Source organism: Asterias rubens, chromosome 3 (assembly GCF_902459465.1).
Source record: "Asterias rubens chromosome 3, eAstRub1.3, whole genome shotgun sequence".
Taxonomy (NCBI): Eukaryota; Metazoa; Echinodermata; class Asteroidea; order Forcipulatida; family Asteriidae; genus Asterias; species Asterias rubens.
The window spans coordinates 14,862,449-14,880,297 of NC_047064.1; the positions used below are offsets into that span (position 1 = coordinate 14,862,449).

The window sequence follows — 17,849 nt, forward strand, 5'->3', positions numbered from 1 at the left end:
GTAAAGGGTACAGATTTCATCTTTAACTTCTTGCCATCATTCACTGACATTGCGAATACACACCTAACAAATGTTTCAATTTGTTTGACTATGCATCACACTTCATGTAGTGTGTACAACCTATTTTCCAATACATGTACACACATTCCCTTTTTTCATCCCTGTGGAGACAGATGGGACAGATGGGTGGCGCTTTTTACTTGCACTTTTTCCACATGTAAATAGAGGATGTCGTGTTCCTGATCGTGCACTTTGCACCTTACAGTACGACTATACTCTACTACAAGAGGAATGTACTTCACTACATAGATAGATAGACATCTTTTGTTCTTTTCATAGCATTTCCCCATGGAGTCCTTTTATTTTCCCTTTTTTTTGTTAGGTCCTTGGTCTCCATAAGGTAGTGAAAATTAAAGCACTGTTATTAATGGTCCATGTGCTGCATCCGCAGGAAAACACAGCGAGTACATACCAGCCTCTAAGCAAAGTGTGATATCTAAACTTGGTTCTGAAACTTTCATCTTTCCATGAATGCCTTGCTATCTGTCAAGTTTTCAGACGGGCCGGGTATAAATCACTTTGAAACTAACAATTCCAACTTTATTCAAATTGTTTATTTGTTCATAAAATTACTCTTGAATTCAGCTATCTATGATAAATATAGAGTGCAGCTATGTATTATGGGGTCTTTGAAGGATAATGTACATGTATCTTTCAAGTTCCAGATTTGTAAAACTACCCTGTTGAGTCACATGACTGGTTTCATAAGGTTCAAATGACAACCAGTGTTGAAATTTTTTACAAAGGTTAATAGGGTCACATGAATTTAAACTGCATTGTGTAAATGAGGGACTCTGCAGACTTCTATCTCAATAGACCATGTGAACTTTTGTTACAATCAGTGTGACCTTGTACATTTTTCGAGTATTCTGGCAGGCACAATACTGCACAGGTCATATGGGAAAGTTGACATTTCGTGTCATAATTTCCACATAAATCCAAGAATTATGAAAGTAAAAGCGGGACAAGTTTTGAGATGTTCCCTTTTTCATCATATCAAAAGTTGATAAGAGTTAGACAGTGCAATCTCCATAAAGTATAAGATTTTATGATTTCTTCCATTAGGCTGTGTTCAAATCGTGCCTGCAGGAAGTCCAGGCTGTGGCTCTTTTGTAAACATGTGATGTCACAGGTCACATCGTCTATACACTGATCCATTAGGCTCTGCCCACGGCGCACGTGTGAGCAAGAGCATGTGAGCCTCTCCAATAATATTTTGCACAACTCTGCCGCGCGCGCCAAGCATAAGCGCACGCATGTCAGACTTTTGGTTGTGCAATGAGTTGTGATTGGTCAATACACAATGGGGCGGAGCTTAAGGGATCGGTTAATTCAAATTTTTATGTCTACTTATTGAAAAAAATGGCTGTCGATTCAGATATAAAGAAATCCGGCTGTTTGATTCTGCTTCTGTAGCACTGCCTGTACTGTTCCCAAAACTTTCTTAAAAACATTAACTCCGGGGATTATACAAACTTTCGATATGTCATAATTTCAGACTATTTTGTCAGGGGTGACTCTCCCTCAATGTCTAAACTGCTATGCACTTTTTCACCAACATGACTATCTATTTTGATGAAAAGGGGCAATTCCAAGCAAACATGGACAGGACACCAAAAAATCAAACCAATTGATTTTTAGTTGTTGACAAGGAATGAACCCAATTTTTCCAAATAAGAACTCAGCTTGGGCTCTATGTAGGCGTGACTACATTGTCTGGAAAACTGTAATGCGACTGACCATAATGCGACTGACCATGGTTTTGCCATGTATACCTAAAAGTTCAAGTTGCTGACCATTTATAAGTATCCTGTTGGATACTCATGTAGAACAGTTGTGTGTTACATATAGTAACACTTTCACAAGCTTTTTGATATAGGAAAGTTTTGAATTGTGACAAGTGTTTTTTTTACCATGCCTTTTTGTGTACCGCGACCGACTGCTTTTTACAACGTTATAACATCCAGAGTACAAAGCCCACAGTATTTCTAATATTATCAATTCAAAGCCTTGGGTGTCAAGTACAAATCAGTCTATAAACTTAGTGGAAAGAATATCTCACATACAACTTCTAGCACCAAGATCGAGAAATGACACTGAAAAGTGTAATGCGACTGACCATGGAATTGCCCATTGGTATAATTGTGTTTTTGATAACCTAGACGATTAAAATTATAAATCTTTCCAAAACCAACAGTTCACTTAAATATTCACTACATCCCTGAGATATACACCAACAAAATCATAATTTATAACTTTTAAAACTTAGGAGGTTAAATGGTTCAGTGTTAGTTTTAAAGGCAGTGGACACTATTGATAATTACTCAAAATAATTATTAGCATAAAACCTTACTTAGTACAGAGTAATGGGGAGAGGTTGATAGTATCAAGCATCGTGAGAAACGGCTCCCTCTGAAGTGCCATAGTTTTCGAGAAAGAAGTAATTTTCCACACATTTTGATTTCGAGACCTCAAGTTTAGAACTTGAGGTCTCGAAATCAACCATATAAATGCACACAACTTCATGTGACAAGGGTGTTTTTTCTTTCACTATTACAGTATCTCGCAACTTCAACGACCAATTGAGCTCAAATTTTCACAGATTTGTTATTTTATGCATATGTTGAGATACACCAAGTGAGAAGACTGGTCTTTGACAATTACCAATAGTGTCCATTGTCTTTAAAACGAGTCAAATAAATTATAAAAAATATCGATTGGGACAGAACAGCAGTTATAAGTGAAATCATAAATGGGAGGATGCCTTGTAAGTGAACTTAATAACTGTAGCTCGCAAGCCTGAGGAAACCCATAAACATGGGTGCTTGTAGATTAACCCCTACTCTTCCATGATAAGTGTACTGTATTGGGTTCTTTTGCGTGTACTATCAATCCTAGTACACAAGACCTATGGCTTTATGTCAACAAGGCTACCTCAATGGGATTTTAACCCACAACCTCAACATGCAGATGTCTTGACTGGTGGACCACCAAGCAGGCCGGGTGAAATGAGGCCAGTTCAAACAGACCGATCCATTGGGCGTCGCCCATGGCGCATGTGTGAGCAAGAACGAGTGAGCCTCTCTGCACAACTCTGCTGCACGCGCCAAGCATAAGTGCACGCATGTCAGACTTTATTTTGTCGAACTTTTGGTGGCGCATTGGGTTGTGATTGGTCAATACACAATGGGGCGGAGCTTAATGGATCGGTCTATTTTGTAACTATAGAATCGGATACCACAATTATATTCTTTACAACAAATAGTAAATGTCCTGACGCTTCGACCAGTTAGTAGAGGTATTCTCCAAGGCTAAATGACAACACAAGACACATAAACAGATCCACAAGTGTAACAGAAGTGGAAGTAGATGAGTAGAGAGTAGTGAGGCAGACAGCACAAAGAAAAAGCTGTATGCTTTCTGCCTTTGTCTGTGTGGAAAAGTCACATCGTAACTATTTTTTGCATTTGTACCGTGGGTCATTTTAGTTGGTGAGCAGTTTACATCAGCTCAAGCCCGGTCCATACTTTCTGCGATTGCAAAGCGAATCAATTTTGCGTCACATGGCTGTTTTCGCAGGGAATGTTTCGCAGGAGTTGAGCACATTTCAACTGTTGCACATTATTCATCAAAATTCATATCGCATTCGCAGAAAGTATGAACATGGCTTAATTATTTTGGAGGAACAAACTCTTAACAAAGAACATTCCTGTGTTACTGTTGATGTAAACACCATCCACAGTACTTGCACGTTACATGAAACAACATTGAAAAGGCATAAAATACTCATTTTACCGTTGAACAGCTGCTTTAAAAAGGATTTGGGTACTTTTTGTAAAACAGACACAATGTCCACAGATTTACATTAAACTTACACAGTTTTAAGATATTAGAAAGTGAACCTTAAAATATTAGACGCTGAGGTGCTGTGGTTTTTGAGAAATGAGTAAAACAATGTCTTGAAAATACGTTTTTACATGCTAACATAGTTTTCGTCTCATGATCAGTGAGAGGACAATTATTTTCATGACATTGTTTTACTCATTTCTCAAAAACTACAGCACCTCAGCAAGTAAGATTTTCAGGGAAGCTTTCTACTATCATTATCTTCAAACTGTGTAAGTTTAGTATAAATCTGTGGACATTGTGTATTTTGCCCTACAAAAAGTACATAGACCCTTTAATTATTTGATTTTTTTTTTTTTTTTTAATCAGGAGGTGCAAGTGGGACTTTAGCTAACATTTAATAAGCTAACATTTAATAAGCTACAACAAACAAAAATATTAAATAAGACAAGTAGACTGGACAAATCTCGGATTAAAAACGGGGAATAACATAAAACTTGATAAATAATAATAGAAAAATAAACCCTTCATAAATTTCAAGCACTTTAAAAACCTTTTTTTTTTAACAAAAATGTATACATAAATACTTTCTTGAAATTACTGTTAATTTCACTATTAACATCTTTCATGATTTGTATACTCTCATCCTTCAAAGATGAATACACCTCTAAGCCATAGACCATTTTAAACTTAAAGATATTACTTGTAATTCTGAAATTTGCCTGATTCCTTTAAACTGGCTTTGAAAGGCATGTTCATTTGGCTAATATAGGGAATCAAAATGGAGTTTAAGCCAGGGCCCAATTTTATACAGCTGCATTAAAAAATCCTTTCCTCACTCTCGACCCCAACTTTAGAATTGTCCCAACTGTAGTTGAGATCGGTCCCAACACTAGTGTTACGGTTGGGACGGCCGAATACCTATACCTGCCATGAGAAGGGCCGACACAAACAAAGTGTCTGAAATTTATCATTCATATTAGAAATTTGTGTAAGAACATGTATCACTTATGAGCCAAAATGCAAGCCCAGAGAAATTTCTGAGGATCAAAATCCTTTCAGAAACCCAACTAATTGTGGTTATCTACATCACTATCACTATCACTATAGGGCATGATAGTTGGGCTGTCCCAACTGTAACCCTCAAGTTGGGACTGGGGGATGATTCTAAAGTTGGGACAGAGCAGCTTTACCATAGACCTTTATCAAGCTGCCTCCATCTTGGTCTTGTTCCTCGTATCAAATAACAATAATGAATGCTAATAATCATCTTGCAAACAGGAACCAGACTATTTTGTTTTTCCAGCCTCGGTTGTGTAACTTTGATATCAATGGAAGAAATTCAAGATGGCTGCACCATGATAAAGGTCTATTGTATCAAAGGGCACACAACCATACATGATCAGTGAAGCGTATACATTATTTTGAATGGTGAAAAAGAAGCCTCCACAATCGGCCTACTAGGAGGGTGAAGCAGCATGTTTACACTTAACTAAGCAACTGCGACTGAATTGCAGTTTTATCTCTTTGTGAAATCGGCCCCTGGCATGACAGCCGAAGCCCCCCGCTATTTGGATTTATCGCTCCTTATTCCCATTGTCCATAGCAGTGGTTGGTCAGTCTGGACAGTCACTACCTCAGCCCCCTCAGAGTAAGTATTAGACGTGCTGATAAGGCTTCCAAACTGCATTGGCTGATGGTCTGAAACAAACAGAGAGTTCAAAATGACCAGATATATCCTATCTTTACTAAACCTTATCTTTATTGAAACATAAAGTTGAGAAAGGATTCAACAGCGCATGATGACTGGGGATAAAACATTAAATACACAGGGGCCTTGCTTTGTTACGCATTACAGCAGTATTCTCCCCAGGATTGTTCAAGTCCAAATGTCACTTCTACATGTAAATCAATTTAAGGTCAAGGAAATAAAAGTGCCACGCTCGACGGATGCATGATTGAGTGCCGTTGCCAATGACTATACTTCCCCATGGTGCAGAGGGATTAAAAGACCATTATACTTATCATAAAGAGCATGGGTTCAAACCCCCCCCCCCCCAGTGTTCCTGGCATGGTTGAAGGCAAGCTGTGCTGCACCCCCTTGTAAACCCTTACAGAGCTATAGTGAGTGAGTGGGCCTCGTAGCTCTGCATACCTACTGTAAAAATAGTGAGCACTTGGCAGGAACGGAATTTAATCTTTGAAAGGGCAAGGCCAGTTTCACTTGGCAAAGGGCATTGGTTGGAAACTCTTTAAGTCTATGTGAAACTTTAGAAGGGGCACCAAGGCCAGAACCAGGGGCATCAGAGGCTCTGGCCTCCACGGTCTCTGCTTTGAGTGTGTTAAAAGAGCTACAAAAATTATTATCATGACCCGTTCTGTTTATTTCGAATCCCGGTCGTGACACTTGTGTCCCTGAGCAAGACACTTAACTATATTGCTTCTCTCCACCCAGGGGGTAAATGGGTACCTAGCTGTGAGGGCAGAGATAGTTCTTGTGATTGGTTAAGCCGAGTAGCGCATACATTGCGCACAGGCTGTATAATTATACTCCCCAGGGAGCTGAGATGGTTTAAGGAATGATTTAAGGCCCAGCGACCAGGGGTAATAATGTCGGAAGCGCTTTGAGACACCACTCGGGTGTGAAAAGCGCTATATAAAAATGGTCTATTATTGTTGTTATTATTATTATTATTATTATTTTTTCATTTGGTAATAATTTGTACACATAGCTCTTACCGAGATTCCATCTTAGGCCTGTAGTTGTAACCTGTCTGCATTTGTGTCCGATTGGAACCAACCCGCACCAGTCACTCTCTAAACCCGTATTGACTTCTACTGCATGTTTCCCCTGAAAATCAAAAACAACAACAATCACATGAAAAGAAAATTCACAAGATTCACATACATGTAAAGGGTGTTCATAACACTGGTAAGATTGAAATACAAAAAATCATAGATTTACACAAAACCTACTTGGCGAGCAGTCAAGTGCACTGGACTCTAGTGTTTCTGATCAGTAGAGTGTGGGTTCGAGTCCCGGTTCTGATACTTGTGTCCTTATACATAGGGATAGTGGCGTGTCACGACCAAGCGGTCAAGTGTACTGGACTCAAGCTCTAGTGTTTCTGATCAGCAGAGTGTGGGTTCGAGTCCAGGTTTTGATACTTGTGTCCTTATACATAGGGATAGTGGCGTGTCACGACCAAGCGGTCAAGTGTACTGGACTCAAGCTCTAGTGTTTCTGATCAGCAGAGTGTGGGTTCGAGTCCCGGTTTTGATACTTGTGTCCTTATACATAGGGATAGTGGCGTGTCACGACCAAGCAGTCAAGTGTACTGGACTCAAGCTCTAGTGTTTCTGATCAGCAGAGTGTGGGTTCGAGTCCAGGTTTTGATACTTGTGTCCTTATACATAGGGATAGTGGCGTGTCACGACCAAGCGGTCAAGTGTACTGGACTCAAGCTCTAGTGTTTCTGATCAGCAGAGTGTGGGTTCGAGTCCAGGTTTTGATACTTGTGTCCTTATACATAGGGATAGTGGCGTGTCACGACCAAGCGGTCAAGTGTACTGGACTCAAGCTCTAGTGTTTCTGATCAGCAGAGTGTGGGTTCGAGTCCCGGTTTTGATACTTGTGTCCTTATACATAGGGATAGTGGCGTGTCACGACCAAGCAGTCAAGTGTACTGGACTCAAGCTCTAGTGTTTCTGATCAGCAGAGTGTGGGTTCGAGTCCAGGTTTTGATACTTGTGTCCTTATACATAGGGATAGTGGCGTGTCACGACCAAGCGGTCAAGTGTACTGGACTCAAGCTCTAGTGTTTCTGATCAGCAGAGTGTGGGTTCGAGTCCAGGTTTTGATACTTGTGTCCTTATACATAGGGATAGTGGCGTGTCACGACCAAGCGGTCAAGTGTACTGGACTCAAGCTCTAGTGTTTCTGATCAGCAGAGTGTGGGTTTGATCCTATTCTTGACACTCGTGTCTTTAAAGACAATGGACACTATTGGTTATTGTCAAAGACCAGTCTTCTCACTTGGTGTATCTCAACATATGCATCAAATAACAAACCTGTGAAAATTTGAACTCAATCGGTTGTCGAAGTTGCGAGATAATAATAAAAGAAGGAAAAAAACACTTGTCACACAAAGTTGTGTGCTATCAAATGCTTGATTTCGAGACCTCAAATTCTAAATCTGAGGTCGAAAATTACTTCTTTCTCGAAAACTACGTTACTTCAGAGGGAGTTGTTTCTCACAATGTTTTATACTATCAACCTCTCCCAACTACTTGTTACCAAGAAAGTTTTTATGCTAATAAATATTTTGAGTAATTACCAAGAGCACTGTATTCAGGCTTTGGTCACCTGATCAGCAGAGTGTGGGTTCAAGTCCCACGCTGTATTCAACTGATACTTCCATATGTGACTTCAAGCTGATGCTCATTGCCACAAAGAACTTAACAGAAAGGCTCCCCACTATATTTCTGATCTACTTTAAGTTTACACTCCATCAAGGAATCTTCAATCAAGTTCCATGCTTCTCCTCATTGAACCCAAGTCTTGACACTCATGGGTTGACAGGTCTTTTTCTTAAGCTGCACCACGCATTTGGAACTCTCTACCACTGAATCTTAGATCTTTTCTTTGTACCACAAAATTCAAATATCTAATCAAATCTTATCTTACGTTACAAGTTTTCAAGGACTTATTTTTTGTGTCTGTTTTTCTTTCATTTTGTTTTTGTTTTACTGCGCCTCATGTGCCCATCACAAGTCTTTAGGTGTTCGTGCATGCACGAACACCTATTGTTATTGCTCTGTTTTTTTCTTCTTCTCCATCTTCCTTCTTCTTCCCGTCAACTCTTATCTACAGCATAACTCAAGATTCAAGCCAAACTGAACCTTGAAACTCACCAGACAATTGAACCTCAATACGAAGACGGCACAGTTTTCATTACGTCATGATGACGTCATTAGGTGTCAAATTACAGGGTTTTTAAAGTTAAAAAGGGACCATTTTCGTTTTGCTGTATCTCAACGAATATGAAAGCTATGATGTTCAAAGTTTTCGCATCTGATAGACCAAGACTGGGGCAACATTTGAAAAGTTAACGCCAAAATCGTACGACCTTAGCATCCGGGTCGTTACCCTGGGTCGAAGTTCACCTTCGGGTTTTTTTCGTCAAAAAACAACTTTCGAGCTTTTCTACGGAATAACTCAAGATTGAGATTGAATGGAATGTTGAAACTCAACAGATAGTTGAACCTCAGTATCAAGACAACACATACTTAATTACGTCATTATGACGTCATCGGGAATTGAATTACGTTAGATCAAAGTTTAATATTTGTAAAAATCATAACTCAAAAACTATGAATCGGATTTTGACAATCTACACATCATCGGATAGATCATTAAAAGTTGGACAAATGCTTCACAGAACACGTAAAATATTTTTAATACTTCTAGTGCAAAACAAAATTTGAAAATTTCATAAAATCTTATCGTATTCATGTTTTTAAAACTACTGATCATTTCAACGTAATTTTTGTTTCAGATTGTAAAACAGCAATCCCGCTCAATCTTTTGCACAGAAATAACAAAATTTGGACCTTTACATCAGTCGAAAAGGGACGTCAAAGCACCTGTTGACCCACGCGTTTACCCCATTTTGATCAACAACGCACGCTATGTACGCTATGCAGTGCAAGCGCGGGAATTCCCAAAAGTGCTCTCTTTAGTCCAGCGAAAGAGGGCGCTGTAACGTTTTTAGTAACATCGAGCGCTGAGTGAATCGCGGTGAATCGCAGTAGTTGAGTAATAATGAACAACGTCTCGCACCAAAACTACAAGTAGGAATACATATGCATTGATGTTATAAGATACATTATACACCTTCAGATAGTCCATCACATAATTACAAAATGTTTACAAGTCATACATCAGCTGAAAGGTTTTAATGAACTAGTCAGGATCTACACAAATAAAATCAGTTTAAACTTGGCTTCTTGTTCAAACCAGAGGTTGAAAATAATTGGTCAAAGAAAAATAATTTCACAACAACACATTTGATTTTTTATATATTTATACGTCATTGGGTAGGTATGTAACAACTTAAGAAACGATACACAACATTGACTATTAAACCTTGACCTCCAGTTAAACAGGAAGATGCAGTTAATTATTTGAAAAAATATTACCCCAGAACCAGAAATTAGTTGTTTATTATCTGAACGTCGTCAGATAAGGCTTTGAAAAACATTACTAACGCTATAATTTGTGACCTGACAAAATTGCCTTCCGGTTCAAACCGGATGTTTAATATTTGAAAAAAATCATAACATCTGAACCATACATTGGATTTTTTCAATCTATGCATCATCTGAAAGGTCTTAATAGACTTATCACGTGCTATACAATATGCGACCCTGTTTGACCTTGACTTCCAGTTAAAGTTGGAAACTGATATATAATGTTTGAAAAATAAAAAAAATCCTAAACCACATGATTTGATTTTTATCATCTATACGTCAAAAGAAAGAACTCAAAAGACATCACCAACGCTACCAAGTGTGACCTCATTTGACAGTACCTTCCGGTTCAAAACGGAAGTTGAAACTTTATATTTGAAAAAATCATAACTTCTAAACCAAATATTGGATTTTTACAACCCATCCATCATTTAAAAGGTCTTAATAAACTTATCACGCGCTACATAAAAAGTAACCCCTATTTGACCTTTTATCTGATGCAAACCGGAAGTTGGTGTTTAATTTGTAAAAAAATCATAACTCCTTAACCAGTCATTGGATTGATGAGGTAAAATGTTGTCACCAATTCATTCACTCACTCACCATGAACACCTTGTTTTTGTAGTAAACAAAAACTGTACATGTACCTCTAGTTATTATTATTATTATTTTATTGTGTTTTTGTTTTTTGGTTTTTTTTTGCCTATAAAGCAGCGTACATTGACAAAAAAATCAATATATTTAAAGACATTGGACACTATTGGTAATTGTCACCTACTCCTAGGGCTGAAACAGGGTTACCTCTTTAACAGTCCATTAGGGCAGGCTTGGGTATCATCAATTCCAAGCCTGGCCGGTAGAGCAGAAAGCACTACCTCCTCAATTGTGTTGTAGCAAGTGTCATGACCGGGATTCGAACCCACACTCTGGTGATCAAACACCAGAGCTTGAATCTGGTGCTCTTAACCGCTCAGCCATGACACGCCACAACTCATTGATCAACTCATGATTCAGGTCTTGCAAAATAAATTCTAGTCCAGGTTTGAGGTACAAGTGTCTTGTGGACATTCGCCCAAAATACAAGCCCTAATGGTTTGGTTATGGTACAAAATAAACACAACTAAATTTTATAAGACAACAATTTCTTACCGGTCTAAGTAAACACCCCAGGGATCCGTCCGCCAAGAGATACACTGGTAATTTGGTGATTAAGTTGGCTTCATAAAGTGTGTTAATGTTTGCTAAAGTTTGGTCTAAACGATCTCCAAAGGCACCAAGTACTATGATACAATCCACCTGGAAGTAAACAGGAAAATTAAATTAGTTTTGATATGGCCACATCAACACGCACATTGAAGTTTTGCAGGGTGTGGAGAAATAAGAAGAAACTATAAATAAATAGTAAACTTGCGGGTACAACCATGTGTAAATCTATTAGGGCGAGTGTTGGCTCTGAAAAGAGCCAGTTTGGTCTCGATGTTTCGAACAGTAACTCTGCTCATCTTCAGGAGAATGCAGGACTGCTGTCTGGCGGTGGTGGAGCTTTAGTAGTGCTGGATGGATGAGCATTTGGGCGGGAAGGATCGAGGCTGTGCTTGGGCGGTGATGCATGATAGTTGGTTGCTGGCTGGGTGTGTGTGCCTTGGGAGTGTGACATTCTTGTGGTGAGCTGGTGGGCTTGACGATGGGTCACCAGATGTCGTTGATGAAGAAACCAATGTCTCGTGGAACTGTATGATGCGCTTGTATTTCGATGGCCTCCCACAGCAATTTTTTTTTTAAATCTTGTTGACTATAAAGTTTGTTAGTGTTTTGCTTAAGTTTCATAATAAGAGTCTCAAAAGGAATTTAAGTACCATGATAGAACCCACCTTGAAACAACAGGATACAAAAGTTAGTTTTGATGTGGCCACAGAAACACACATTTGTTTTAATTGTTTTACTAAGTCCACTTCATAGGTTGTAAATGTTTGCTTAAGTTTCATCTTGCTCTATGGTATAAGGTGGTAAAAAGAATTAAGTTGGCAAACATTTATAGAATCCACCTTGACACAAACAGGAAACATCAACTAGTTTCAGTTGTACCAATATTGTTAACAAAATAATGTACCGAACCAATTCTATTATAAATTTTAGTCAGAAAATACAGTAAAGTTAAGTAAGTTGACTTGCCTTTTGTTTGCTGGACTCTATTGTGTCCACAACCAGTCTCAGGCATTTGGTGAAATCTGTGTAGTTCTGGTCAGGGGTTTTAACTATTTTGGCTCCCTGGTATCAGAAAGGAATGGATTAAACAGTCAATATTTGTCAACTATTTTAACGAAAAAAAGTTTGCGAATCGTTTTCCTGTAGCTTGAAATCCCATTTCATTCATTGTAAAATGGCAGCGACTCAAAACTTAAAGACACATTGGAGACCCAACTTCAAACGACCAATTGAGCTCAAATTTTCACAGGTTTGTTATTTAATGCATAATGTTGAGATACACCAGGTGAGAAGACTGGTCTTTGACAATTACCAAAAGTGACCAGTGTCTATAAACACAACAAAAATGAGCCAACTATCTTGAAAACACTGGTGCTTATATATGTAAAGCAAATAATTCATGCTCTTATGCATAGGGTTCATTTGAAGTTGCGAGATAACTATAAAAAAAAAAACATTTGTCACACGAAGTTGTGTGCTTTCAGATGCTTGATTTCGAGACCTCAGAATTTAATTCAGAGGTAGTTAGATTTACCTTGCTCTGGTAGTAAAGGAGGATCTCCGGTCGTATAGAGTCAAAATCTCCTGATATTAAATCTGGAATATAACTGCACAAGAAAATAAGACAAGTTTAAGTTTTACAATACAGTATGTCATTCATCTTTTACATTTAGCTCTAGAATCACAATCAATGCAATTCAGTTTTGCCGAGTGGTTTCTTTCTCCGTCTTTTTCAACTTTTTGGACACTGGTTCGAATCCCACCACAGACCAGACCATATTGAGCTTTCATTGAGCTTTTCAGTCCCTACCTGATGATTGCATAGGTTTTCCTCCCGGTATCTAAAACTAAAAATGTCTTCTTGTTTCCTACATCTACTTCAAGAACGACGATTACAATCAAGTCTAGTCATGATTCCTCAACCATCAGATAGCCATTCCTCTCCCAGACTACATCAACCATAAGGCCAGTGCAACCAGAAGTAAACATGGCCTGAAATTTAGAAGACTAAGAACATCGTCAGACTCATACAAAAACAGCTTCTTTCCTCGCACCATAAAAGACTTGGATGAGCTTCCTCGAGACATTATTGAGCTGCCCACCTTTGAGCAGTTCAAGGAGGCCATCAGATGCGAGTAGGCATCTAGAGTCATGTTTTCACTTGCACATATATCTCTATTTTTGTATATATTTTGGCACCCACTGAGCACACAAGCCGTCCACCATCTGCAGCCGCACCCTTGTCTAGATGCTGAATAGGCTTTTACAAGTAGCTGGATAGATGTAGATCTAAGACAGGATTCATCAAGCTTCTCCCCACACTAATGTCATACTTCTTTTATACCCATTCCCCTTTTATTCGCTTACTCTAACTGGCCTGTCTTAGGGCCTTGTGGTTGGAAACTTCCCACCCAAATAATTTCTTTTTTTTAAATAAATAAAAAATGGTAAGTCATTTGTTCTCCTGGTTGGTTCCCTTTGGGTCACTGACCTCTACGGTATTGTATAAAACCTTGGCAAGCAGGGACAACAATTACTTAAAACTTTTTTTATCTCGATGACCTTACTAAACGAGAAACAAAACATTGGAAGTTGATGAATCATGATCAAAGGATATGGGTCCAATTTCATGGCCCTGCTGACTGTAATTAAAAGATCAGCGTTTACAGAAGCAGGGAATTCTGCTCTAATACATCAGGCCTATCTATCAGGTAAGCAGGGAATTTCTGCTTGTACACGTGTGTAGTCCACATAACCAGACATTATTCGTTTCTTGTTTACATCAACATTTGTTTACAAGTTACACTGTTTATGTATTGGCTAGACGCTGTCCCATATCTGCCACTCAATGCTACGTGTGGTACATGAACCTGTACACACAAATGTTTGGTTTGGACTTTGATAAGATTGGTAAGCCTATGTCACACAATTACTCACAATGACCTATGAAGATGACTAGAGCAAGCTAGTCGGAACAGTGAGACCAATTTAAGAACTCACTCCGCGGTAGTGCAGTTAATAACGATCCTTTAAAGTGGTAGTCCCATTCAATTTTCTATACCTTCCGCCTAGGGAGAAGTTAAAAAGCAGGACAGTTCTTTTCAGAACTGAGAAGTCTCTCGAACAATCCGATAAATCTACTGCAGGGTAGTGAAGAATAAGCAAGACAGTTCTCTAAGAACAAACTTTACCTGGCAAGTAGATACACACATGGTGTTAACGCAAACCAAGTATATATTGATCTATGAGCTATTATTCTTTGGGTCTACAAATTCAGACAGTTCCCTGAACAAGATTTTAAACCGTTTAGGAAAAGTTATCTAGACTTACTTCTGGTGATTTCCTATTACACATTCATACAGTCTGTTAGCACCTCCATCTACAACGGCTTTGAGTACTGAACGATTCCATAAAACATGAAGTTGCTGTCGTAACGCATCCAAAGGTTGGTTTAAAATCATTAACGCCACCTTTGAATCTAATAAAAATGGATGAAAACAATTTATGTTTTTATAAAAAAAAAAACAATCAGAAATTAATTTGATTTTAGTTTTACAGATAACAACAAACACAATCCATTTCTGTCCCTGCATTTCACCTCTGTCATGTCTGTTGACCCTGGTTTGATACTCGAGCCATAGCCTTAAATAAGGATGAATTTTCTGTCCCTGCATGGGTTTGCGCGGTGGGGTTTATCCTCCTGGTCTAAAACTGAAATTTGTTCATTGTCTTCTTTACAAAAAGTTGATGTGATGTTTCTATATTGGGATGCTTGCCAGCTAATAGTCAAATTCGGATTAGTGTCATTTCAGAATAATCTGCAACATGATCCTTCAGAACAGTGAGGCCTTTTGTATTACTTCTGGAGTTGCAGATTGGGCTATAAAACTTAAAAGTTGGATGGGCTGTTTTTTTGCTGAAATAATTTGTTCAAATAACTTTGTCCCTGAACAAATTTTAACAGATATCCCAAATGCTGTTTCAAAACCAAAAACATACAACAGCCTTTGCAATTTGCCATAGACAGACCGTTTTGTTTGGGGGTCAAGCTGGCCAAACATTTAACATTATTAGCATCGAAATGAACATTATTTATTCAAAATACTTTCACAATAATTATTTACTCATTATGAATTAAAAAGAAATTATTTCTATTCTTATTGGGTTTTTTTTTAAACATTGAGTGGGAAGGTTTCTCCATACAGTAGTTTAGGCCTAGGCCTATATTACTATTTTTTATTTTAACTTTGGATGACAGGGCAAAATAAATTTAACTGAAACTGAAGTTATGAAACCACTTCAGGAAAAGTTTCCGTATCACACTTTTTCATTCGATATGAAATAACATAGTATCTAATTCACCTCAATGAGATATTCCTTTTTGTAAAAATTAGTGAAAAAGTGGTGGTGTGATACGGAAAGTTATCCCATATATTATTCATAATTAGACCCAGTAACTGGGGCGCGACCGATAATGACAAACAATTTTTTTTTTTTTTTAAGTACAGCGCCCCAGTTACTGGGTCTAATCATGGAGGTGGATGATGGTAGAATTCATAATTGTTTCTCTATTTCCGGACACAACAGTCGAGTTGAGTTGAGTAGAGTAGTCACTATAGTGTGGCCTAGTAATTACAATAGTAGAGATGATTCTAGGCCTAATTTAAAAGAAAATATGTAGGGAGGCGTGTTTGTACAGGCAGGGCCACAGTCAGACAGTTTCGTCTATATAAAAACATAGTTAACCAAAAATGTTCATTAATCATTGCTACACAAACATGTTGTTAACTTAGGTACAGTATACTATTCTTGCAGGAATGCAGTGCTAAATTTGCTCACAATCACGCGCAAGTCAAAACTGTTTCCACCTGTTTTTACCTCCATTGGATTTAGATAAAGCTAACTATTGTATTTGCCTACCTTTATTTCCTTCCTCTAAACAAGACAACGGACGCCTCACACAAGGAAATGCCATTTCTATTACTTCCCCGCTGATGCCATTGCATGACTGTGCAGCTGCACCGTTAATCGAAGCGTTGGACCCGCTACAGTCGTCAGGAATGCCCGCAATCTTTTCAATCGGTCTCGGAGACCCAGTTATCTCTTTTGTTGAATCATGATTACCATTTTGACCGCTTTCTGGATCAGCGCTACTATTATGGTTCCTTCTTTTGCTGCCCAGTCGACATAATCGTAACAATCCCTTCGGAATTCCAGGCATTTTAATTGTTTGGAGCTTACTTTTTTGAGCAGCAAAAACTTTTGTTGCGAGACCGATTTGCATGCCTAGATCAAACAAAAACAACACGAGCATGAAATTCAGTCAGACACCATACTCCTGCTAATAAATGCTGTTCATAAAACATAGGGAGTAGTCTGGGTATCCTTTCCTCATCTTACAAAGCGCGCCATCTATAGTCGGATATTAGTCAGCGAGAAACTTTTTGACGGCGCTTTCGCTCATCATGCCTTGCTAGCCTATCATCGCTCGACTCGTACTCGCCAGCAACTTTTTAGGCTGACGTTCTTTTTCAAGCATTCCCCCTACACAAACACAAGTTCTTAAATGAAGTAATTCAAAGGCAATGGTTTTTTTTTTTTTAAACATGAAAGGGGATTGATTGTTACAGCATTGAGGCATTATTGGAAAACGCACAGATATTTCTTTTCGTCTGAAGGGAACTTGCGGGAGGCATCTCCATACCAACCAACCGTTCATGGTCTAAACATTTAAGAAGTAAATGAATAAGCACCCTTTATCTTTGCCATCTTCTTTTTACCACAATTTTTCCCCTCTAGTCTGACTCATTCACCAACTTTTCTCTCCCCTTCCCCTAATACCCTCCCCTTGTTTTACTCTCTGAGTGCTTTCATCTTTTTTCTTCAATTTGGGGGCCTACGACTTGAATACTACAACACTATAGGCCCATATTTAGTGTCATTCATTAGCCTTCCAGTGAAGACTGCTATTGAAGGTCGAAAAATTAGGCCACTGATGGCCACTTATAGCCGACTGTTTTGTTTGCATTTTTTATTTAGGTAATTTTTTTGTTGGTAAGCAATTTGCAATAGCTTTGATACATTGTTTTTCTGTACTCAACAAAGTTAGGGTTTTGAAATAATAATTATCCTCCCCCTCTTCCCATCGTTGACCCCCCCCCCCAACCCCCATACAGCTCCTTCCACTGACCTCTCCCTTAGTGTTACCCCCCCCCCCCCCCGTTCCATCCTCTGTTTTCTATCCGTGTGCTTTCATCTGCTGCAATTCTGTTACACCAGTGTAATTTGTAGCCATCAATGATGACTCTCAGTACGCGGTGCTATAGGGTCGAAAAATCAGGTCTGCTGCCGGTCACTGTTTTGTCGGCATTTATTTAGGTTCTTTTGGTTGGTTGCTACAGCTTTTGGTATTTTTTTTTCTCTGGTGAGGTTTTGCAATTGCATAAATTATTTAAAATGACACAACTGTAGGGAAGCTTTTTTTA

At 38.6% G+C, this 17,849-nt stretch overlaps 1 protein-coding gene across 1 annotated transcript; it reads right to left on the reverse strand.

The window, feature by feature from the left end:
• Positions 1–4,252: 4,252 nt before the first annotated feature.
• Positions 4,253–16,655, reverse strand: LOC117288293 (thiamin pyrophosphokinase 1-like). Its single transcript, XM_033769090.1, has 7 exons — positions 16,285–16,655; positions 14,695–14,842; positions 12,899–12,971; positions 12,331–12,426; positions 11,308–11,454; positions 6,646–6,757; positions 4,253–5,607 (listed from the first exon to the last, which is right to left on the reverse strand). The coding sequence occupies exons 1-7, from the start codon at positions 16,646–16,648 to the stop codon at positions 5,474–5,476; spliced, it is 1,074 nt and encodes a 357-aa protein (XP_033624981.1). The 5' UTR covers positions 16,649–16,655; the 3' UTR covers positions 4,253–5,473.
• Between the last annotated feature and the right edge of the window lie 1,194 nt (positions 16,656–17,849).

Bases quoted from the DNA above. Each gene is read 5' to 3' on its own strand.
- LOC117288293 (XM_033769090.1), bottom strand. From the start codon at position 16,648: ATGCAAATCGGTCTCGCAACAAAAGTTTTTGCTGCTCAAAAAAGTAAG. The intron at 12,427-12,898 runs GTAAATCTAACT...TTCTGATACCAG, and splicing joins TCCTTTACTACCAGAGCAAG to GGAGCCAAAATAGTTAAAAC. The intron at 11,455-12,330 runs GCAAGTCAACTT...GTTTACTTCCAG, and splicing joins TAGAGTCCAGCAAACAAAAG to GTGGATTGTATCATAGTACT.